The 25345-nt window shown below is 38.8% G+C and overlaps 1 protein-coding gene across 3 annotated transcripts in view; it reads right to left on the minus strand.

Moving 5' to 3' along the window:
- Positions 1-25049, minus strand: part of PHIP (PHIP subunit of CUL4-Ring ligase complex) — a 106605-nt gene extending 81556 nt beyond the window's left edge. For all 3 annotated transcript variants that reach the window (XM_080341252.1, XM_080341251.1, XM_080341250.1), the window contains exons 1-7: positions 24736-25049; positions 24558-24616; positions 24349-24378; positions 24145-24204; positions 13766-13916; positions 13557-13655; positions 5773-5933 (exon numbers count right to left, since the gene is read on the minus strand). In XM_080341252.1, coding sequence (XP_080197378.1) covers positions 5773-5933; positions 13557-13655; positions 13766-13916; positions 24145-24204; positions 24349-24378; positions 24558-24616; positions 24736-24781 — 606 coding nt within the window. In that variant the 5' untranslated portion in view covers positions 24782-25049. The remainder of the gene's footprint in view (positions 1-5772; positions 5934-13556; positions 13656-13765; positions 13917-24144; positions 24205-24348; positions 24379-24557; positions 24617-24735) is intronic.
- Between the last annotated feature and the right edge of the window lie 296 nt (positions 25050-25345).

Below are 25345 nucleotides of genomic sequence, written 5' to 3' on the forward strand. Positions count from 1 at the left end.
AAAGATGTTTTTGCCCTATATTTGCCTTGTATTCGCTTCCTTTTCACATCTCTCAGTATCCATACCAAAAAGTTTTCTGTCCCCTGCAGGCTTTCAGCACCTCCGCAAGTTAGAATCACCAAAGTCCTTGATACAGTTATTTTAATGGGAAGTTACTCTGTTAACACAGTTGTAACAGTATCCAAAGAAAAAAGTACCCCATAGACAAAACTGTGTAATGATCAAACCACCTCTTTGCTTTTACAGCACAACTTCCGGATTGTGCTAGAGCACCTTACTGAGAGCCATCATTTTCCAAAGCTTTGGACAATGTGACAAGTGTCCTGAGGATTAATCTTCAATTTTTCCAATATCCTTAGGGCATTTTCATTAAAAGAAATCAGAGCAGTCTAGCAGCAAGTACAACACAAATTCTGTAACTTCTCTTAATTTCATCTAAGATCTGACTTCAGCAGTCATTTTAACCACAACACAGCAACCTAAGTATATATTAAACCAATTATTTGCCGTGAATCTCAGAAGTCCTTCTGAATTACCTCAGAATTTCTTCAGAATGTATCCTCACAAACTGTAACAAGTGTGTACAGTCTCTGCGCTCTGCCCCATCATGTCAGACTTCATTAATATGAAAACCAAGTGCTCAGGACTCTAACTTTGTTACTTCTCTTATTCTCTCAAAATCTGTATCAAACCCTAGAAATGGCCATTTCCTTTTAGATCACTTTTTTTTTTTTTTAATTCATATCCATTGAACTAAGACTCAATAAATGAACCTACTACGCATCTTATTCTGTCGTTATTGCTGTATTTAGCACAGCTCAAATACTTACACAAAAAGAAAGTAAACCACCTTCAGGAACAGGTTTTAATAGGCATAACTTGGGACCTTCAAGTAAGATGCACACCTACCCAGAACTTACACAAGAATAAAGAAGATTCACAGATCTCTTATAGTTGTTCAACTGCATTTAAATGTAGTTGAATGCTTTTGAAAAGGCTCCATATTGCATTTATATTGAATACTTTGAAATAGAGACACAGTGTTATTTGTTGAAAAAAAGAGAAGTTTAAATTATTAGCTCAGTCACAGTGTTTTTGACAATCATATACACACAGGCTAATTTCACTTATAGCTCATTTTTTTTGCTTCTACTAAGTTGCTGAGAAGCTAAGCAGAAGGAAAAAGGAAAAAGTTGGTAAACAAGCTCAGTAACACACTTCCAAATCAATCCCAAGGAACAAGTTAAGATGAGTTTACAACAGAACAAGCCAACTTGCTGTTTAGAGCTTTATAAGCAGAGTTTAGAGAAAAAAGGGAAACCTTTTTTCTCTAAACTGCTCATAAAGCTCTAAGCAGTTTCAATTTTAATCTCTGCTTCTTTAAAACAAACATCCAAACATTCTTACAAAGTACTCCAATTTGTTTGGTTTTTTCCCATGCTACTCGATTAGTAAGTTGCCGTAACTGCTCCTGTGTTTCTAGATTCTGTATCTAAAGCTTCAAAAAACTTCAAACACTATATCTACTTGATGCAGTTATTATCTGAAAAATAGCACCAGCTCATTCTGTTCTGTTGTTACAATGTGAGCATGAAGAATCTTGTGCATTCTTCTAGAAAGCGCAGTAACCACCAAAAACCCCAAGAAGTGAAAGAGACAAAGGGTGAGTATGTGTGCGTGTAAAACTGATGCTGACAAATAGCAACCTCACCACTCAAGAGACATCTGAAAGTAGAGGAAAGCAATAGAGAAACTAAAACTTCCACAACACTTTAGGGGGTGGAAATCACTCGCACGTGGATTAATTGCTTTGTCAAAGCAGTAGATGCATGAGAACAGAATCAGGCCATTAATATTTATTGCATCATAGTCTAGAAATCTCAAACCACTGGTCCCGTTTTCCTTGGCACTGAATGAATTAAAAAAAAAAAAAAAAAAAAAAAGAAACACACAAACAAAAAACAAGCCCACATACCCAAAACACACACCACCTCTGTCTACAGAACTATCCATAATACATAAAATATGCTTCTGCAATTCTCACATTGTACAGATCAATGTTACGAATAAGCTACTGCCTTCACAGTAAGCTTACAGTCTGCTGTCATTTTACTGGATGAACAGATTGTTTAAAGCACAGAAAGAATTAAAAAAAAAAAAAAACAAAACAGAATAAGACATGCAATAAACGAAACACTGCATTATGAGATCCCTAAAACGCTGCTTGCAGAACGCAACTGATGAAGAGCAACCTGCACACAGACAACTTAAAGATGTAAAATGGTCACCAAGAAAAGGTAGTTCTGGGACCTAATGCCACCTGGACAGTCCTCAGAGGTCTATTTAATAACAGCAAACCACAGAAAGAAGATCAGCATAAAAACAGCCTTATCCCTACCAGCTGGCTATAGTATAGCCACAGAGGCATGTGTTGTACACCTCCACTGCCAAGAAAAATAACTGCTAGCAAGTCTCAACAAGAAAAAAGGAAAATAAAAAAAAGAAAAAAAAAAAAAGAAAAAAAAGGCAAGAAAATATACTAAAGTGAAATTGTAAACTCTGCAGCATCTTGGCAGGATAATGTTATTAGAGTTCAATTCAGAGGATTCTGCCTGAACTGAATAGGACCATTCCCAACTCTTATAATACTGTTGCAGCTCTACTAGCAAGGGCATTGGCTTATCCAAAGCTCATGTTTCCAACTTTATGTCTACAGCTGCTATGAATTATGTGCCCATTAAGAATCATTTGTCAAAAGTGAATCCTAGAACAAGTTCAGCACCAAGAGAGAACTGATGACAGCACTGCCAAGGTATGGAGTAAAACTGGTTCACTTTCCTACCATTACAGAGACTTGTGGGTGAAGTGAAACTGCCAAGAAATAAATTAATCTTGGGTTGGAAATCTTACACAATATTGTTTATTATTCCCTAGAAAGAATAATCTCAGATGAGAGAATATGATAAAGGTGGGAGAAAAGGAGATAGCCACCTTTCTTTGCAGTCAGAAAGTTATAATAAGTAGTGCAGGAACCAGAAAAGGCAATGCCTGATCCTCTTACCTGGCCTGTGTTCTACAAATCACGCTTTTCAAGAGATCCAGAATACACAATCTCAGAAATAACTACATTTTTTTCACTGATGGCTAATACGTCTTTTAGCTGTACCTTTGTAAGTAAAGAGGATGCCTTAATTGCAGTTATTTAAAAAAAAATACCAAGACAACAGTTTGTACATTAAGAATATTATTTGTATATTCAGAAAAAAACACACAAAAACCAACACAAAAACAGTAAGAGGTTGATCTTCAGAAATCTTGCGAAATCCATAAAATAATATAAAAATGAAGTAGGCAAACTAAGAGCACATTCTTCTTAGTAAAGATAACATCTCCCAGAAGAGTATGCCTCAAAAACATGCTGGATCACTGCCTTTTCCTTTTAAATTAAAGCAGAGCATAAACAGAACTTGAATTTAGAGGCTTTCAGTCCTTCAGAGGTTAGGAGGAAAAGGTAACAGTTATGATGCATCTTCTACAACATATTATATCATATCATATTAACAAATCGAAACCAACCTCTTATATAGTTAATGTCACACTGAATGCAGGAGGTTGTAGAGTAAAAATGTAGAACAATAAATATTCCCTATTTACACATGCAAATTTAGATGCTGCCAACAGACATGTGGAATGAAGTTTGACTTACTTCTGATTATAAACTCCTGTTCCTACTCACTACACTTTTTTTTTTTTTTTTTTAGAAATGGCAGTGGTCTGGATTGAAAAGAATTGGCACCATTTCATTATACAGACACAATTACAACAGGACAGTTCATGATGGTTTATCCACTGACTACATCATGCCAGCCACAGCAACTTGGATTTCACTGGAATGTCAAATATAACCCTTTGGCTTTCTGCTTGACAACAACCACTCACACATCTACACAAAAAACACTGGATCTACTTGAGAACGTTGATGTAAGAAGTTCTGCCCCAGGCCCTCCAAAATGAAAATTCACCAGCCACAATTCATTTCTGTGGACACTATTTAAATCTAGATTGAAGTAAACATGATCTAAACTGGGATCTTTTTCAAGCAATCATACCAGCACACCGCACTGTATCTGTCAGCAAAGGATGGCCAGCAAAGCTCTGGGGTGGCAGAAGCAATATTGCTCCCCCTATTTTATTTCAGGTTCTTCTCCTTTGCTTTTGGAAACATACTGTTACGGTCAAGAAAATTCTCTCTCTTTAATCACTTTTAAAGGGCAAGGGCACGCAACAAGGAAGGATCGTTGCAGAGGCACTCAAGAGGAAATTTAGAATATCCCTGGAAGTGGAAACATTTGAGGAACGTGGGAAAGTTTTAGGAAAATGAAAAATCAGAAGACCTTAGCAAGGAGTTTTATGCAGTTTATCTAGGAAACACGAACATTAGTTTTTATTTAGAGTTGAGCAGGATGAGCATAGGCAATTTTTATACTTGCACAAATAAAAATCTCTAATCCATTCTGCCATGTCACATGTAAAATAAACCCACAACAAAGATCTCTTTTCCTGATAGGTTAATCATGCATAAACTACAGGAGATAAGAATTTAATGGCTATGACTGGTGAGGGATTTAGCTTGCTGATGAAAGCTGAAGAAATGCTAAGAAAGTCTCCACTATGCCTGAAGATAACAAGTGAACAAATAAACAGAAGTCCATTTAAAACACTAAGTGTCTCATCCTGCAAGCACACATCCCTCTACATGAGCAAAAGGGTAAAATACAAAATTCTTTCAAGGTGGTTTTAAAAGTAAGTTAGGACTGCAATACATAAAGTAGAACTGAACCATACTTCCATCTGCATCATTCAAGTTGTCTGCCATGAGATTAAAGAGTACACAATCAAGGTCCTGGATCCGCAAAAGTATCAATTACATCCATCATTTGTGAGAAGGCAATAAATGCAGCCAAAGTGTCCCAGACAGGCACGAACTGTGTGTTTACAAGACCTTTGGCCCTACAAAAATTGACTACTTACCAAGAAATCCAAATTACACTGACACCTGTTTTTACAATGCCCACTCCTTGGGAAACTTGCAATTTCAGTACCCATTTCCGATATCCTACCTATATATATATGTATGCATATATGTGTGTGTGTATATATATATATAATTTATTTTTTTTTACAAGCAACAGCGAAAAAGAAAACAGTTACAAATACTAAGAACACCATACAAAAAAAGTCCCTAGGATGTCAAAGACAATTCCTTATGAATCATCGTTTGTTAGAACACATCATGTGAATTTTCAGCTTTCTAGTTTCCAACAACATGCTGTACCAAATCTAAGTATATCAGACTGTTAAACTTCAGAGACATGCTTTAAATTTAACAAAAGTTACAGAACAGAGTCAAAATAATCTTTAATTACATATTGATTGCCCTCTCTGAATTCCCAATCAAATTCTGTGGTGGTGGTGCATTCTTTTGCTTATGATTTTGCCAGAAAAAACAAGTCCAGAAGAAACAATCTACATAAGGTAATTCCTTTCTACTGAAAATAACCTGTGTTTTCTGACTGAACTACACAGATCAGCAATCACCATCACATCTAGCTTTAAGAAATGTATGCCAAAACTATTTTAACATGCAAATCAGCTTGGTTATTAAAAAGCATATTTGACAATAACAGGATAAAAGCATTTATCTGCTCTTGGTACAAAACATCAGTATATTTAGACATACTATCTGTACTCGAAAAAAAAAATTATACTTACAGTAAATATCCGTCTGCCAGTCCGATCAAAAGTGACACAGTATACAGAAGATAGGTGTCCTAAAATTCGTTTGTGCATCTTCATGTGTTGATAGACTGCAGTTGGAACAAGGCGTTCAAGTCTGTATTTTCCATTTAGCTTTCTTGAAAACAGGGTATCCACTACCAAATGGGGAAAGAAAAAAAGATACAGTATTTGTATTAAGTTCATAAACTAAAATGCTTCTCCGGAAGGGCAAGTTTATTTCAACATTGGACCGCTTGCTGTATGAACTGCTTTCTATAGTAATTGTCTCATTTTGTCATAGTTAGGGAAAAACATACACAAAAGTAGCCTACAATACAAATGTACAAAAAAAGTACCAAACTGTAATGCAGAGCATAAAGATGCAATACAACTTTCAATGCCCAAATGTACGCTTTTCACTTTATACCTAGTGTGAGAAATTCAGGACTGAGTCAGTTTCCATGGAGGAGTAAACTACCTCAAATATAACAAGCCTAAGAGCTTCCACAGTGCTATTACCTGAAGATCAGCAAACATTCAAACCTCCTCCACAGCAACCAGTTTTTTGTGGTCTACACAGCCAAACATTTATCCATCACTTGCAAAACAATATTTTTTTAAGGATATTGTTACTCACTACAGCTAAACAAACAAAAAAACAAAACCAAAAATGTACATGCATACTTACCAAAACCTTACATAAATATTCTGACTTCGACTAACAGAACTTTGTTCAAAAGATTTGGGATCTTTTTGGGGTTTAAAAGCTAAGAAGGTCCAGGAGCAGGATCTACTTGGTTTTAATGAAATGGAAGTCTTCAATCAAGAACTTCAGTAAAGAAAATAAAGCTCAGCATTACCAATTTTAAACTGCTACTCATGCAAAGATAAGGCAGAGTAAACAGACATTAGTCAAACAGTTCCCCATATCATCATCAGACAGAAGAATGGTAACAGCAATACATTTTGTATTCCATAAAATTGTGATGCAGCAGGTAATATGTTCAGATCTACAGCTTCTGAATAACTGAAGAGGACAAAAATAAATGCCCAACAATGTCCACAGCACTACATACACATGGAAAATGAGATCTATCCGTGTCAAGAGAGGTAGTTGATACTTCCATTATTAGCCTAGTTAGGCACTCCTTATTTATGACCAAGGCTATGTCTGTGCTAGTGAACTCAGCAGGACCAGGGCACGGATCTGGGTGTGGAATCACATTCTCTCCCCAGCATCAGCCGTGAAATGGCTGCAAAACTCTCATATCACTGGGTTTTAGCCCAGACCAGGTACACACCGTTTCATGAGTCAGCACAGGTCAAACTATACTAAATACGCAAACTGGATTGTAGCTAGTCTATAAGGAGCAAAAGCACTTAGTGGTATGGACAATTGCCAAACCCATTGGCCTCAGGCCATAAGAACAGTGCTGAATGATTTCATTTAACTGCTTACACAGCCCAAGGATTCAAGGAAGTTTTCCTAGTTCAAGATGCTTTGTGAAGGAGCAGGATCATTAGCTGGGGAGCCAGGCACTTTTAGTGCCACAACTGCCTTAAGGTTCTACCATATCTTTATCCTCCCCTTATGCAAGAAAAAGATGCAGTTACACTTGCTTTATGACAAAGCTTTTCCTTGCCAACAGTCTACTTTAGAACAGCACGAAATCAAGATTAGTTCAGTCACAAGACAAAGCTAGTTCTGGTTTCTGACAAATAATCCTACAGTTGAAAAAAAAAAAAACAAAACCAAAAAAAACCACACACACCCTCCAAAGCCCCCTAAACACACACATAACACACACACAACCAGAACAATAAAGTGAGCATACACAACAGTCTCAACCTGCTCAGAAGTTACCTTTTGTTTGCTTTTAATGCAAAATGGAGACAGTTGTTGGAAATTTCTAGCAATGCCTTCAAATGAAACCACAGTAGATAGCTTTTATCACCTTCACTTGCACCAGAAAAATCAATTTCATTGTTTGGCTGCAGGAATTTATTTTTAGCTTTGTACTAATTATAGGCCTTTGGTTTTGTAACAATTGTTACCCATATCTAGCATCAACACTTGTCAAGCCTTCTGTGGTCTCTAATCTATTTTAGTTTCATTTTAACTGCATTTGGAAAAGTTGTTTTAGAAAGCCTTGTGACAGCAAGTCTAATATCTCTCTGTTTTCAGCCATACTAGCAGTTTTCTGTCTTCGCTTAAATTTTGCCTGGCCACACAAAAATGGATACCAATGAAAGTGTTAATCACAAGAAGAGTGATAAGGTATAAGCAGTTAAGTAGCTGCAGTAGGAGCCAGAAACCACACATGAGGGAAGAAGGATGAGACTTTACCCAAGGAAGAGTTAGAGAGCACTGGCTGGGCCTTACAGCAAGTCAACAAACCTGAAGAAAGAGGGCTTGGAAGGAAGAGAGAAGGAAACAACAGAACAGAATGCCTGCACCTTCCTGGAAGGGACACTGGACAGAAAGAACTCCCATTCAACACCCGGCCAACTAAAGAAATTAAAATTTAGTTAGCTTTACACAGCTGACTACTACTCACACATAAGATCCTGCTTAAAAAAAAAGAAAAAGCACAGATGTTATTGAGTGGCTGTTGCACAATACAGATGACAATGCACCACTTCCAAATGATATTTTCGTTTCAAAATCAGGATTCTTCATATTTAATAATGAAGCTAGCTGATCAATAGAAACCAATGCCTGAGAAATACATGTATTTTGTTGATGTTTTGAACACACAAAAAACACTTTGCAAAAATTTTTATGATTTAAGTTGCTATCAGTTCTAAAAAAAAATGGATTGTGTTCTAGTTTTTAGGTAACTGGGCTCATTTTCACACAACATGACCAGCCTTGAAGACTGAAAAGGCCTGTTATCACAGAACCACAGAATGGCTAAGGTGGGAAGGAACCTCTAGAGATCGTCTAGTCCAAGCCCAATGCTCAAGCAGGGTCAGCTAAATCAAGTCCTCAGGGATGTGTCCAGTCAGGTTTTAAATGTTTCGAATGATGGACACTTTGCAACCTCTCTGGGCAACATGTGCCTGAGCTTTGATCAACCCCAAAAGGTGGGGTTTTTAAATGTTTACATTGAAGTTCCTCTGTTTCAGTTTCTGTCCATGGCCTCTATCCTGTCAGGAGACACCCACAGGAGTCTGACTCCATCTTCATTACAGCCTCCTATTGAGGTATTTACAAACAATGATAACAAACCCCCCTGCTCCCATGCTCTCTCTTCTCAAGGCTAAACAATTCCAGCTCTCTTGGCTTCTCCTTGCATGACAGATACCTCAATCCCTTCATCCTCTTGCTGATCCTTTGCCAGACTAGCACCAGTCTGTCCACACGTTTCTTCTGAATAGAAGGCCAGAGCCTTCTGTCTTAAAGTTAGGGGATAGTAATCTGCCTTATCCAATAATCAGTGATAAACCCAATTTAATTTTGTACTAAGTTCCATTTCTTAAAAGTACACATCAAAAACATTATGGCTTATCTTTCATTTTCTTCTTTTCTGTAGTTGTATTTAACTCATTTTATGTTCTATCCTGCAGGACAGAATCGACCTTTGTTTCCCTTCCATTCACACAAAAATAGAACCAGATTCAGAAGAAACCTGAAGAACATACTACACTTAAAACTCTTACCCATATCAATTTAAGTTTCATAACTTAGGAGGCCAGACACACCTCTACTGAATATCAACACATACAGAGTTGTTAATAATAAAAAAGAGACTGCTAGACTCCTTCTTTCACCCTCCAAGCTAGTAAGACCAAATGTATCAAGCGCTCAGCTTTGGGTTGTTGAAGATTTTTTTTCCCCCTTCTGTAAATATGTCCAAGATCCAAAAGGCAGTTTGAATTGACTTCTACCTTCCTACCATTTTTCTGTTTGATCTCAAAACTCAATGCAGTACTTGAAGCCTCCTGGCTTACAGATGATTGTCAACCAAGTAAAGTGGTTAAACTGGCAATTCAAGTCAGTACTTGTCTCTGGGCATTTCATGAAGGTAAATGTATACTGACTCTTCACCTGAGCATTTCTGAAAATATAAAAATTCTATATACATCTAAAACTTTACAATATTAATCTGCTCAATGAAAGTAACTGCCAACCCTTACTAATGCAGAGGGGTGGGACAAGAGATATTTGGAAAGGCAGAAGGTAAAACAAATGAAAGTTGTACAATCTCAAGCACTTCCAAATTGCTCCCTGACTTCAATGCAATCCCACTTGCTTTCACTATGTATTTTTTCAGTTTGTATTTTACTCAAAGTATAAATACCTTAAGACTTCTATAGCTCATTTCTTCTTGCATAACAAGAATTTACTTCGGTATAATTAACTTTAGACTTAAATAAACATGTGTAACAAGATGTTACTTTTAGGTCTAAAATATTTATTTCTAAAAACAGACATCTACACCACTTTGAGAACCTCACATTCTCTTCACAGCAAAACCAGCAGCATCATTTAACAAACGAACTGTGTGAGAAGTGCAAAATGCCTCAGAACTCTTCAGCAAGATCATGAAATACTGTTTCTGAAAGGCAGATATATTCACTGGTCAGGAAAAACATACATTGTTGTCTGGGGCAAACAGCCAGTCTCATTCAGGTCTTCATACCCGAGCGACCAGACCAGCTTCTCCAAGAGCTTTGAGCTCAAAGCTCTTAAAGTGTTATGCTTTGGTTCTGTGCTTTTTCAGCAATTTCTGAAGGTTACTGAAAAAGAGTTATTCTTCTGTTCCTGCATCTAAGACAGGACCTTTAACAAAACAAATTAGCATATGACATAGCTCTTTTGTTCATAATTAAGCACTTCAGCAACTTTTTATAAGATATGTTGCACAAGTGATAGCAACTGGACAAAAATTATTCTGTATTCAAGTTTTGTTTCCCTCTATTATGTTCTACAGAAATTCTGTAGTTTTCTGGAGAAGTACATATTTGTACAGATGTATTTTAGCTGCACACAAACAAGATACCTAAAAGGCAGCTAGCACAATGTACACAACAATCTAATTCTAAATAATATCCCATCAGCATCACAATTGCACTGATTCATCAGGCTAGGAAATAAATGAATATTTCTGTATGTTCACTGAAATGTAAATTAAGTTCTTCTGCACAAGACAGAAATACGGCAGTATCTTTTCCTCAACTATTAGTGGGCTCTCCACCTGAAATACATACAGCCTGAAGAATAATAGGCTCCAATTTGTTGGGGGTTGCAAATACATAAAATACAGCCTTCCCGAGGAAAAATGGGAAAGTTATTTAAGGAAACAGAACAAAATTTTCTAGTTCAATTTATAAAAGAAGTGTCGTTCCAGTTCATTATTTCATTGAGAAGATCAGACTAGAGTAGGACAAATCAAAACCAAATGCTTTAACACACAGCTCTGAGCCAGACATCAAAAAAATCCAAATACATTTCATAGTCGAAAACATTCAGTTACCAGCACTTATCTCAATGTTTGGAAAAGGAAATTATTGGTCATAAAAAAAATTATATGTTGAAATAACTGTAATTTTGCAAATATTCGGTGCTCTGCAAAAGGTTCAATAAAAATAACATTTATTTAGAAAGCCTCACTTGTTCTTCCCTAAAAAGAGTCTGAAAGTTATTTTTCTTAACATTTAATTCCACTACCACGGCACCTCTACAACTTTCTTTTAACTCCAGCTGCCATGGATTTCATACAACATTCTTTCTCTCTTTAATAACTCTATACTATGGAGCAAGCTACAGTACCATGCTAAACAGTCCCATTCTACTCAGATTTCTCCAACAAGGAAAAGGTAAGGCAACCACTGAAGAAATCTTAGCTTTTAGAAAACTCTGTCCTCCAGTTATTTTGCAGAAAAAGCTGCTAATCTAGCCCAAGTTCACAATCTCCAAGCCAATGCACAGTCACTCGCAAGGGGAATTATTCTATTCAGCAACAGGCATTTTCTTCCCCACACCTAGAACACAACATAGGAACAACTCTCTACAAGAATACCCAAACAGCATTTCTAAACAAAACCACATTGAATGGATGCAGGTGCTGGGTGAGGGTTTAAGTCAGGGGTGTCAAACTCATTTTCACCAGGGGCCACATCAGCCACGCTGTTCCCTTCCAAGGGCTGAATGTAATTTTCAAGCTGTATGAATGTAACTACTCCTATATGTGGTCCCAGTGAAAATGAGTCTGACACCCCTGGTTTAAGTGAACCCTCTCTGACCAATATGCATACTAGCTGAGAAGGCCCTGAAAACTTACCCCTAAACACTCAGCAAAACCATGTTCTCTTCCTATATTCCAAGTATCTACAGAAATATCATGGAAAGCATGCAGCTCGTGCTTTAAAATCAAAAAGCTACTAGGACACCAAATACTTTGCCACCCAGCCAAGTCAAAACTGGCTGTGCTCGACCTAAGAGCTTCTTCGCTATGGCATACTTCTACTTCAGCTGTTAAGAGACAACTGTAATTCTCAGGGTAAAGTGCAATGGTATGCATTTTGAGATTTGATTTTGAGTTTCTTCAACATTAGAAACAAAATAGCCCAAAATAAACTCTCTTGATTTTTTCTATATACTTACATATGCACGCCCCAATTCATGGAAAACTTACAGGCTACCAATAGCCTCCAAAAGGCATTTAGACATCGAAAAATTGTAATGGCAAGTCACCGCATTAAGAATCCGGTTCACCCAATGTATCTTCTCTTTTTTTGCCAAGACAGAAACCTTTGTCTTTGCAGCAGCTGCACCTGATCAGGAGCCAATCAATTGGATATTCTCTGCCCACTCTCATCCAACACTACACATCTGCCTGCAACTACCATTTTGGTATAAACCAGTACTGTTTGGTTATAATCCACACTGGTAATTTGGTCTTAACTGCTCCTGCTTCCCTGGACATCAGCCGAGAAAGCTGAAAAGACAAGTGATTTTGCACATTTTCCTATCCACAACAAAAGGAAGAGAATGCTCCTTAAAGAATTGCCGAAAATTGCATCATGATTCATTCAGCAATTAAAATACAAAACAAAAACAAAACAGAAAATTACAACAAAAAGCCACAAACAAACAAAACCACCATAAATCTTATTGTTAAAAGGTTGAAAACTAATGAACATGTTTTAGTGACCATATGAGGGCTTAAAAATAACTAAAAATGAAAAATAATATCCCTGATCTCCAGCTTCTCAGTTTTTCAGTGGTACAGACATCACATGCCTGCTTCATGATACAGCATAACTAACTAAAGCACAGCTACAAAATTACTGAATGGACCAGAAAGAAAAAGAATAACTTCTACAGGACACTAAAATCTTTCTAAAGAAAATTATCACCAATCTACATGATTTATTCTCCTAAACTATGTTAGCAAGTTATGCTGTCCTGGTTTTAAGTTGCTAAATAGTACTAATTTTGTATCTACTGACCACTTTATTACATCTTTTTATTAAAGGGCTTTATTTGTCTGTATTCACTGTTGAAATATATTTTATTCCGTTTCATACATCAAAGATAAAATTAGCTTCAGAGCAAAACTACTGTAGGTATTTACAGTATCTACTTTTTACGCAGACACAAACTGGGAAATACAACACCATAACACCTCAACAAAAAGAACACTAAAGGTAAGGTACGTGACACTAACAAGGACAAATACAAACAGAACTACTACTTAGGTCTCATCAGCACAATAATCATCCTAGGAGTTAGGTACCATAACGGCAATGCCATAATAAAATTGACTTACCTATACTCGGTGGACTGCCATAATTTACAGGGGACTCTGGAGGCCTCCCACAATGCAGTGCAGCAAGAGCAGATCCCTTCCATACAACGTGTTTGCAACCTGTTTAAAAAGAATTACACAATAAACACAGGCAAGCATTTTTTTAATGCAAAAACACAGAAAATGCATGATAAATCAAGAACTCTCAAAATCTCATCAAATTTTCATACTTTTGTTTGTACGAAGCAAAGACTGTCTGCCAGCTCCTAATAACGTCTGCACTCCAGGGACACTTTGGGGAATTTCTTGCTCTAGAAGAGGTCCGAGTCGATGGCATATTTGAAGCAAGTGATCAGGTGCCAAGTGTCTGTAATATTTCACCTATTATATAGAAGAGCAAACAACACATCTGATAAAGAACACAATATTTTTGAAGAATTACTGGTTTATTCTGGTTACACAAATCCATAAGAAATTATAGCATATTAAGGATAAAAACAAATCATGACCTTTAAATACAATAATTCATTCCAGCTGGTCCTAATTAATTCCTCTATTCAGCACATGCCACATTGTACAGAGAACTGTTGGTATTTACTACTTTCTGACTTTAGTGCACGGTTGGTCATAGACAGCGAAAAATAAAGTATATATTCAATATTATATTTAAATAGCAGTCTGGTCAATTTTCTGTGCAAGATGAAGATGAGACAAAGATTGTAAGGACAGCAACACTTACAGAATTCTTGGAAGATTCACATACCCCCAATAAATACTATAGCTTTGTAGAAAACAATGCTTTGTAGAAAACAATTTTTTTACATCTAAAGCTTTTATACTAAAATGTTGACTTAAGCAACACCACTTTAAAACTGGCATACATGGTCCTCTATCAGGCTACGAACATGACCAGCTTTTGTAACTGCTCATAGCTTTCAACTGCACAGTACCAAAACAAGCTCCTATTATCAGCAACACATCTCCCCACTTGATTGTAACAATGTTAAACCAGTATTAATAATTGCAGACAAAACCAGTTCATTCATTTGGACTACTATAACTCTAGACCAGAAGACCATCTTACATAAGAAGAAAAAAAGCTTTGAAATATGCATGACTAAAGCATACTCCTATTCATGCAATTAAATAGCTGGTTAAGAATAACAGTTAGGAATAATGATTAAGAAATGGCATTTCTTAAAATGCGTAAGGTACAGCCAGCTTCAGCTACAACAAAGAAAATTTTAAAAAATAAAATTACGAGGGAGAATAGAAACTCAGTTTTCTTCAGTTCTTGTACAGAATGTAGCATGTAGTAGTTTTATCCTTCATATAGCTTGAAATACGTCTTCACAGTTTTACTTTGCAGAAAAAAAAAAATGTACTGCAGTAAAAGCTCACGATGTTTTTTTATTCTTCAACTAGAGAAGGCTGTGACTGACACTTCAGGCAGACTGATACTTCTGTATTACGCTCAATTAACAGAAATATATCTCATTCTTCATGAAATATGCTCCTATCTTGCTGACACACTGTAATCGCTTCACATGTTCTAGCTGTTTGTTATCATAAAGAGTGCAGATGTCTGAAACCCAGGCTCTAGAAAAGCCTTGCTTACACCAGTAATTCCCACCACCACCAATGCAACCTGCCAGTGAAGGAGAAAAAGTTTTCTCTTTTGCTTCTGTCACGGTTTAACCCTCGCCGGCAGCTCAGCCCCATATAGCCATTTGCTCACGCCCCCACAGTGGGATGGGGGAGAAAATCAGAAAGGTAAAAGAGCAGAAACTGGTGGGTTAAAATAAAGAGAGTTTAACAGGTAAAGCAAAAGCTGCACAGCAAGCAAAGTAAAATAAGAGATTCGTTCACCACTTCCCATTGACAGGCAAATGTTTAGCCGAATGTTTTCCAGGAAAGCAGGGCTTTTCTTCTGTGAATTATGTTACATCTGTAGAAGGCCTTGCAAGCTGTCTGAATTTGAATGCCTAAAACTTATATGACTTACAAAATTCACACACCTTCTTTTTTTTAAAGGCTTTTCTTTAAAAAACATTAGCAATATTTTTATAATAAAGTTACAGTTGATTGTACAGATCAATTCATATAAAATGACTAAATTTAATGTCATCAGGCAGGCACCCTGCTAGAAGAGTGGCAAAAAATAATCCACTGAATTCAAAACTTTGGTTTTGTTTTCTATTTGAAGTAGGAATCACAGTCAAAATATAAGCTTGAGAGCCCTGAAATATCAGAATAGCCACCAGTAGCGACAAAGCTATGTACAGCTTCTGCCATCAACAGCCCAGGTCAATTTCCTCAGCTTTTGTTCTCCTTCAATCCTATGAAAAGGAGTGCAAATCTTAACAAATACTGCCTTTTGTACAATCCTATCTGAAGCTGGACTCCACGTCTGAGAGACAAGTTCAGATTCTGCAAAGGTAAATAATTAGTGACTTTTTTGTTTAATCACAAATACTAGAATTACCTATGCAACGCAGTTGTCATTTTATCCTGCTCAAGACCCTTCAGTTCTACACATCCTCACAAATGCACAAAATGTAAAGTAAATGAAGCAAATCGGCTTTGACGCATTCCAAACTACAGCCAGCTGACATCTTGAGTCATGCTTCTCATGATTTGCCATGAGCCATGTGTTCACTTTATTATTTTAGCAGAAACTGGGTAGGCTCAATTCCGTGTGCAGTTTTTAAAGCAAATGTTTTGGAAAGGGGGATCTATTTGAACTACTCTTGATCATATCTATTGAAGATCTTATCTTACTACATACCTTTACACCCACTCTATAGTCTCTCCTCATTTTAGTCCATTTACGTGAAAGCAGGTATTTATGACAAATTACGCAGTAGTTTTATGATGTTTCTGCACAGCATGTCTGAATAATCATTTTTCACTAAGCAGCATTCACAACCAGCTCATTAATAAACTGATTTAACAATACTAAGTGTGCTGTATGTTTAAAAAAAATTAAAGTGACACTGTCCATCTAAACACTTGACAGCTCCAGAAACTTTATAAAACTATTCCATTAATCATTCATACAGAGTCGTCCTTTGGCTCTCACTTTCCTATACAAGACCAAAGCACACACAAGAAACTTTTAAAAATAAAGGAAGCCTAATTTCACTATAAAATCTGCTAGGGAAAAAACCCTGTTATTTCATTAGGGGTTTTATTTGGATTTCTATTTCATTTTTCTCCTTCTATAAAGAAGTAAATGCTGGAACTTAATTTCTTAAAAGTAGGCTATTAAGTAAATTTTCTCCAGATGAAGTACTTCCTTCCCCATCAGAAAGAAATAATTTTCTTCTAACAATATTAATACAACATGTCCAGTTGAAAGGGACCTACAGTTATCATCTCATCCAACTGTCTGACCACTGTAGGGCTGAGCAAAAGCCACCGCACGTTGTGAAGGGCACCATCCAAATGCCTCAGACACTGACAGACTGGGGGCATCAAACACCTCTCTAGAAAGCCTGGTCCAGTGTTCATTTTCATGTGTGACTATTGGCATCACAGTAGAAGCCACAAATGAAAAAAAGCGTGTAACATAAATTCATCTTAATCCCAATTCCTCCCTTATGAAAAAGGGAAAAAAAAATGCAGAAAAGAGAACCACAGTGTGGTATCAACACCTCAAGAAAGGATAAGGTAAGCAAGTTCAGCTGATACATTGAATTACAAAAGTGCAACTTGAAAGCCTACCAGGAAACAATTCACCCACCAATGAACTATTAAAAGAAGCAAAAGCCAACATTAAATGTAATCTACTATCCTGTGTCCTCCTAAAATAAATAACAGCAACAACAACAAAACCCAGACAAGAGTACTTTCACGTCGGATTTAAGTGGCAAAAAAAAGAAATACAATTATTTTTAAAAGGACACTTTACAAGCTTTGTCAGAAACAGAAAAGCTCATGAAAACTGAATAGAATTATGGAAATTTGTCTTGGTATCAATCTCTGATTCTAAGAGGAGAAAGTAAAAGCAAAAGGAAAAAATAACAGATGGAAAAGTATTTAAAATTCATACAGTTCTAAACTGAAAGTAAAAACTGGACTCTACAAACAACAATTTTATGCCAAAACTGTGATGTCAAAAAGTATATAAACAGCACTAATTTTTTTCTCTGTCAGTCCCACCTAGCTGAAATTCTAGCTGGTTTCTTTCCTCCTCCTATTAGGCTTTCTGTAAAATCTAACTCTGCTCTTTTCTTCCAACAGAAAGGCACAGAGGATATGCTTTTACAAGTATAATAATGACCTCTTTTTGTTCGAGTAGACTTTTCACATGAGACAAGTTAATAACATTTCTTAAACATTACTGTAATAAAAAATCGGAACTGTTAGCAAGTACAAATTTTCAGATCTTAAGCACAAATAATATTTTCTAGAAAATAAGCATCAGCATTACCCTCAACTTCACCCCTTACCTACTACCCTCAGCTTTATTTATTCCAAACAAACAGCATGGGAATACACAAAATGCAGCTACACAGCCATTCGGACTAACATTTAAATCTTTATTACCTTCGAAATAGACCTAAGTGCTTATATTTTCATTCGGCATGACTCTGCAGAATAATTTAGCATTAGAATCACAATGAATGCATCAACAGAATCATGATTTGACCTAAACTCTTTAGCTAAATTTGTCATATATAATGCAGTTATTTGCTGCCAGTGTTTTACACATCAAATAAAATATGACCTTATTCTGGATTCTGCTCTAAGCAGTGTGCATACCAAAATGTTCTCTCAAGTACTGTTGATTTTTTTCCCCCCGTGCTAACAGTTAACATGTTTAAATACAAGTTTGACTGCAAACATCTTTCAGAAAAATACACTTCCACCCAAGGACATTTAACAACCAAATCTAAGTCAGTCAGCTACCCACATTTCAAGATGCGAGAGCTCCATCTTACTAATACCAGCAGCTATCCCAGCTTTAACTATTCTACTACATAATACACTACCCAAAACAAGCTCCAAATTGAATTACAGTAATTGTTGTACAATATCAGACCATCAATCTAATTGAGTATCCAGTACCACCAGGCACTGCCTTATCTCTTTAAGATTAAGAATGCAATAAACTACAATTACTTTTCTCTGAAACATTCTGATTCTCTTTGTGGTATATTTTGTTGTTGTTCCTTTGTTTTTTTTTTTTTTCCTTGGTCAGTTTTGCTGTTGGGGCTTTTTTGTTTGTGGGTTTTTGTTTGTCAGTTTGTTTTAGTTTGGGTTTATTTGGGTGGGGTAGGTGGCAACAGACAATGGGAAGAGAGAACTGGAGAGTTAACTATTTTCCCCAAAGCATGTTTATTTCTCATGTACTTTCTAATTATGCTTGAGCATACTTCTGTCTATGGATAGTTAGCCACTATTTCTTACAGGAATGCCTACAGGAATGCAAGATTACTTTTTCTCTAATTAAACAGACCTGTATGAAATCCGTCATCCCAATAACATACTATTTTTCTAATTATTTAATGCTTTTAATAGTTGTGAGGCTGGAGCAGATAAAACCTCAAACCTTAGTATAAACAGACTGCTTCAAGCTTGCTACTTGCCACATGAGAAAGTAGCATTTTCAGTCTTGGGGACTAAGATGTTCAACTACATCTATTACTGTTAGATTACCCGAACCTGGTTTTGGTGTGGTGTGTTTTGTTTGGGGTTTTTTTTGTCATTGTTGTTTTGTTTGTCTGATTGTTTTTTAACTCAAAGGTACACCTTAGAAACTTGATATTCCTCTTTAGCCCATCTCTTATCAGTGCTTCTCAGTCTTGGTTTGAAAGAACTAGCACAAAACAGTTGACTTAGCCAACCCTCTTGATTATCTGTGGAAAAAATGTGTGGTACTTCACAGTTGAGTTCCTCCTCATCAAAATCTAACAGTTTGAACAGAGAGGCTCTCATATCATCTAAATTCCTAGTTATGGCAATAATCTGTAAAACAGAAATGTTTGTCTTTTAGGATTTATGTTGATGTATCTTCAACAGAAGCACTGACAATGAGACCAAAAACACTGCTAAGGATCACAATCATTTCACAGGCTTCCTTACCTCCAATGCCAAGCCTTTCAGACCACCTTCCAAAAGATGTATAGACTTTCCCAAAAATACCATTAATAATGAAAACTGGGTGATGACACAGCTCAATGATTCAATGCAAGTTTTATTTTGGCTCCCTGTTTCTTTGAATACTTTTACAGCACAAGATTTCCTGAAGAAACAAACCACTTATTATCTGGTTACTTATTAAGAAATAGTCATTAAACGGTAACCACAATGCTGCCTAAAAGACTTTACTATGTTAGACATTATATGGACAATGAAATAGTGTCAATGTACTTAGTGTCCCAGTTGTACAGATACTCTTTTTAATTTAATGTACCTTTGCACAACCAAGAAGAAAGAACAAGGAGATGGCCTGAGAACAGTTTTGTCATTTTCACTTTAAACTACATTTAACAATTGTGGGCAGGGGAAGGGGAAAAAAAAGTTAGCAAAACTGTACTATACAGTTACAAAGAACAACAAGGCATACTGCCTACCTAAACCCATTGCACCATCTTCCTATTTGATGTGAATTCCCTGCCTTCTCCCTCCTCACCCACCAAAACCATGAATAAAATTCGAATTTAATAGAGAAAATGACATTTGCATGAATACTTCAGATAAGAAAGTAACCACGCTGGTTCTGAACATATACACTACAACACTTGTACCCTACAAGACCTTAAAAAAAACCCAAAAAAACAAACAAAAAAACCCACAACCAAACAAAAAAACCCAACACACCACACAAACCCTCAAAAACCCCCAAATGAACAAACAAACAACAAAATCCCAACCATGCTGTACTACCCCTCCTAAAAGGAACACCACCAACACGTTCCTCAGTATGCACTCCTACGCCCTCCCTCATAGTGGTGGCAGGACCCACAATGCTGCTGCATACAAAAGCAGAGCTGAACCATCTGAAAATTATTTTTTTTACAGTTCGTTTTCCAGACAGTTCAGCTCCCCTACCCAATTGACTGCACATTTGGATAAGCACTCGTGCCTACACAAAGGATGCAGCAAAAATGCATGGCTTTCATCAACAGCATATAATTAAGAGCAGCTACTGCAACGTGAAAAATATAATAATTACTCTGGAGTCAATTGCTGCACCATAGCTTGTTCATGTGTCAAGGCCCTAATAAATGTGTTTTAAAGACTAACTACACACAACACTTAAATATCTTTAACCACAATCTATAAACAATTCACAATGGTGCTTTGCTGTGCTAAAGTGAAGTGTTAAAATGCCTCAATTTCTGTCCCCCATCATGAGAAATTCTCAGTCTTTCAAAAAGAAGAGAAAAATAGCTGGCTTACACAACAAATGCAAGAGAATACAAAACATTCTGATATGTTACTGAAGAGTCTCACCACCCTTGGTATACCTACTTTGAAACTGGTCTACCTGAGACTCAATTCTCAGAAAGGCTTTGGCTACAGCACAAATAGAAATCTTAATCCTGACAATATAAAAATAAGATTGGCACTCTGAAATGCAATACTACGCTCTCAAAGCATGTGCTTTATACCAAAAATGGTGACTGTAGAAAAATAAAATATAGAAATATTTGAATTCAAGAAAAATCACTTAAGAATATAAAACACAGTATAATGGCATTTCTGAACTCATCTATTATTCTGTAGCATTACAAGCCTGCACAGCATGGTGTTAGCTTATAAGAAAATGAAACATTTACCTTCACTGACCAAACAGAAAAATGCAAGTAATTCACAAGATAAAAATTGCATTTGATTTAATATTACTTACACAAATTAAGTTACAGAAATAAAACATCTAAGGCTGTAAATTTCACTCTAATAACAGGAAGTTAACTCTACTAAGTAATTCTTAAAATTAATGTTTCCAAAATGAGGACAAAACCAGGATTATTAATCTCTTGAAAACATATCCACCTAAAAAGATGTATAATAAAAGGCATGATTTTGCAAACAACAATGCACATGCCTGGGATTAAATTCCATCCCCTGTTACACAGAGACTTTACTCCTTACTAGAGTAAAAATCAGACCTGTAACAGAACATTTACTGGTATTTTTATTTTTTAGATTTTGTCCTTTCAGGCCCTTCTATGAAGTTTAGTGAAAGCTCAAGGCATTCAAGTCTGAGAAGTGGCAACAACACATGATAAAACATGCCTCCTTCAGATAGAAGAGTCAGCATCTGAAAGCTGGAAATGTTTTTCAAATTAAAAAAAGAAAAAAAAAAAAGAAAAAAGAGAAGGTCAGCTCATCATCAGCCTCTAACTTAAAAGCTAAAGATTCTTTGGTTTGAGATAAACAAGTTTTTTGTTTAATGAAACACGACACTGTGAAAAACATTTACTTTGTATCAAATGTAACTGTCACCCTGCAAACGCCCTTCTGTGCCAGTTTTCACAAGCCTAAAATGTCAACTAATACAAAGTTCACACATCTTTGACAACTGAAGGAGGAGCAAAAGAGGGGATGGATCAGGAACAAAGTAACCAATTTATTTTCCCCTCTCTCCCAAAATCTAGGCAGGGACCAGGTGGAAAAGGCCATATAAATATACAAAACTTTTAAGATAACTTTGTTAAGAACAGAAAACTAGGAAAAGTGGAAGGACATAGACAGCATCACATCTCCAAATTTATGTATCCAGGATCAAGTCCAAATTTTGAGGAAGTACATCTTATGCCATTACATACCTATTCTGACTAAATTAGTCCTTACCTGCATTTCAACAAACAAAAGATGTTTCTTAGAAAGAAGAGTCTGAATGAACTTATTTCTCAAGTCTTCTTACTTCAACGTTTAAAATGTCTTTTTCCTTACTTGCTCTTTCTTCACATCCTTTTATATTCTGACTACATAGAAAAAAAATCCATTCCACACTAAGGCTGCACCTCCAATTCTTTATAATTCAGAGTATGAAAGAGGAATTCATGGGAAGTTTTACCAAGCAACTTCTGGTCATTGTTGGAAATAGATAATACAGCCTTACAGTCTTACTAATGAAAACATAAATAAGAATAGCATCATATATCACAGAAAAGTATCAGCATGTTGAAATTCCTAGTTGAATTTCATCATGATCTTTGATTCCAGGAAAATTAAAAAGTATTGGTACGTTCTTCCACAATACATGCTTTAAAATGCCTGGGCCAATCCACCCCATGTTCCAGAGAAAACCAATGCAGTAAACAGACCTGTGCCAACTACAATAAATACTTATGACTGATATTGTAGCACTTCAAATATAACCAAAATAATGTATAAGCCTACAGTCTTCACAGATGGAAACTGTTCTGTCTCCTTTAGTGTGAACTCAAAAGCCCTCCACATGTCTAAGTCTCAGAAATACTGGAGTTCAGAACTACGATAACCGACCAGAAGGGAAGGGAAATCTCTTTGATGAACATTACAGGCATGGCTCAGTCTCCCCCTGAAATCCTATTCAGAAATTCAGACACCAAGTTGTACAACAGTGCACCTGTTATGAAAACAATACTAGCAACAAGTTGCTAACAAACACAATTCAGACCTTAATTGCTGTTTTCCCGACTACTGTAGTTCACAACATATCAGAAAAAAAAATATCCAGGCCCCTCTCTGCTAGCAAGAAATACAACATTGTAAGTAATATTTTTTTTTACCACTGATCTACACCTGAGATTAAAGGCACACAGTGGAAGAATTAGAAAAAAAAAAAAAAAACAAAAAAAACAACAATACAATAAAAGCATGGAAGTCAAAGTTGTCCTGTGAACCTGGCAAGGACAGTTTTTCCTGCACACCAGATACATTGTATATAAAAAACGCAAAGCCATATAATGCACCTTACCAGCACACATGGAATCACGAAGGAAATCACAAACCAACCCCCCCCGCGATGGAGATCCCAACCCAAGTTAACACAACGGCGAATAAAAAACATCAGCGACCTGGGATCTGAGCTCCCGAGCAACCTCTCCCGCTGTCCCGCAGCCGGACACCGCGGGGCTACCGCGGCCGCTTGTGCGGGGGGTGGGGGGCGGAGGGTCCGCCGCGCCGCGGGGCCATTGTGTGCGCGGGCGGCGCGGCCGAGAGCGCCCCCGCCTGCCGGCGGCCCGGGGCTGCGGCAGCCGCCTGCCCGCTGCTACTGCCGCTGCCGCCCGCGCTGGCCCCGCCCCGCGCGGCTCCCGCCCGCCCGCACCGCGTCCATGACGTACCGCTCCTCTCCTCCCAGCCCGGCCAGCCCGGGGCTCTCGCATCGGGGCGCTTGTTGTTATTTACCCCGCGCCGCCCGCCCCGCTCCGGCGGGGCCCTCCGCCTCTGCCCTCGGGACAGAGCAGGAGGAGGGGGCCGAGACTGTATTTACAAAAAAATATCAAAAAATCCCCCAACTTTTGTGTGTGGGGTTTTTTTTTTTAAGTTGTTTTTTTTTTTTTTTTGCGGGAAATTCAATTTTTTTACTGGGCTGCTCGTGGAGAGTAAGGGGAAAAAAAAAAACTTTGCCCGCCGCAGCGCGGTCGGCCCCAGCCGCTCTTCTTACCAGGTTCTCGTAGCTCCGGGGATGCTCCTTGCCCGTCCAGTCGGTCCGCTTGGGCAGCAGCTGGGGGAGCGAGGAGAGGATAGCCCGTGAGCGGCTCCCCTCCCCCGGGAGCCCCCCAGCAGTGCCCGGGATGGGGCGGGGGAAGCGGGAGAGAGCAAGGGAAGGGGGAGGGAGGCCGCAGGCGGGGCGAGCGGCGCCGCTTACCTCTTTCTCCGCCACTTCTCGGATCAGGACCTGCAGCAACAACAAAAGCGGGGGGGGTGGGGGTGGGATAAGAAAAGGGAGGCGGTTTTAAAAGAAGAAAAAAGGGAGAAAGAGGACGAGGCTGAGAGCGCGCCACCCGCTCCGCCGCCCTGCCCGGCCGCCCCCTCCCCGCCAGGCCCGGCGGCGCCATCCATCCATCCATCCCCTACCTGAGCCGCTTGCTGGCAGGGTCCGTCCTCCAAAAAGCGGGCGATGAGGAAGTAGAGCTCTGAGGGGAGAGGAGAGGCGGTGAGGGCTGCAGCTCGCCCCTTCCCCGCGGGCTCGCCTTTCTTCCCCCTCCCCGCCGCCCCGCTCTGGCTCCCGCGCGGCGGCTCCCCCGGCACTCACCCGCTCGCAGCTCCGCCGTGTGCCTGCTGCCGCCGTCCCCGGACATGGCGAGGCGAAAACCGGGGAGGGGAGGGGGGGAAGGGGAGGGGGGCTCGGGCCGCGCTCCCGCGGCAGCGTCGGGGCCCAGCGAAACGCGTCCGCCCGCCCGGTAGCTGTCACTGTTCGTTCACCAGGAAGAGTCTCGGCTCCACCATTCAACCCACGGGCAGGAGGAGGAAACAACAACTCACAGCAACCCGCCGCCAACGCCGCTGCTGCCGCCGCCAGTCAGCGCGAGCGAGCGCGATCCCTCCGCCCGGAGAAAGAGTCCCCTCCTCCGCGCCCCTCTCCTCAGCCTTCTCGGCCCCTCGCGCCGAGCCCAGCGCGCCGCCCCTCCCTCTCCCCCGCTCCCCTCGGTCCCCGGCGGTGGGGGCGGCCCAGCGGGGAAGGGGGGGAGCTCGGCTCTCCTACCCCCTCTCCCGCCCCGCCGCCGCAGCCGCGGCGGCCCCTGGCGCTGCCCGGCTGAGGGGAGAAGGGGCGAGGGCGAGCGCTACGTGTTTATTAGCGGGCGGGCTGAGGCAGAAGATGTCGGAGCGGCAGCGGCTGGGTGGGCGGGAAGCGGCGGGCTGGC

This window comes from Nesoenas mayeri (genome assembly GCF_963082525.1).
Source record: "Nesoenas mayeri genome assembly, chromosome: 3".
NCBI lineage: Eukaryota > Metazoa > Chordata > Aves > Columbiformes > Columbidae > Nesoenas > Nesoenas mayeri.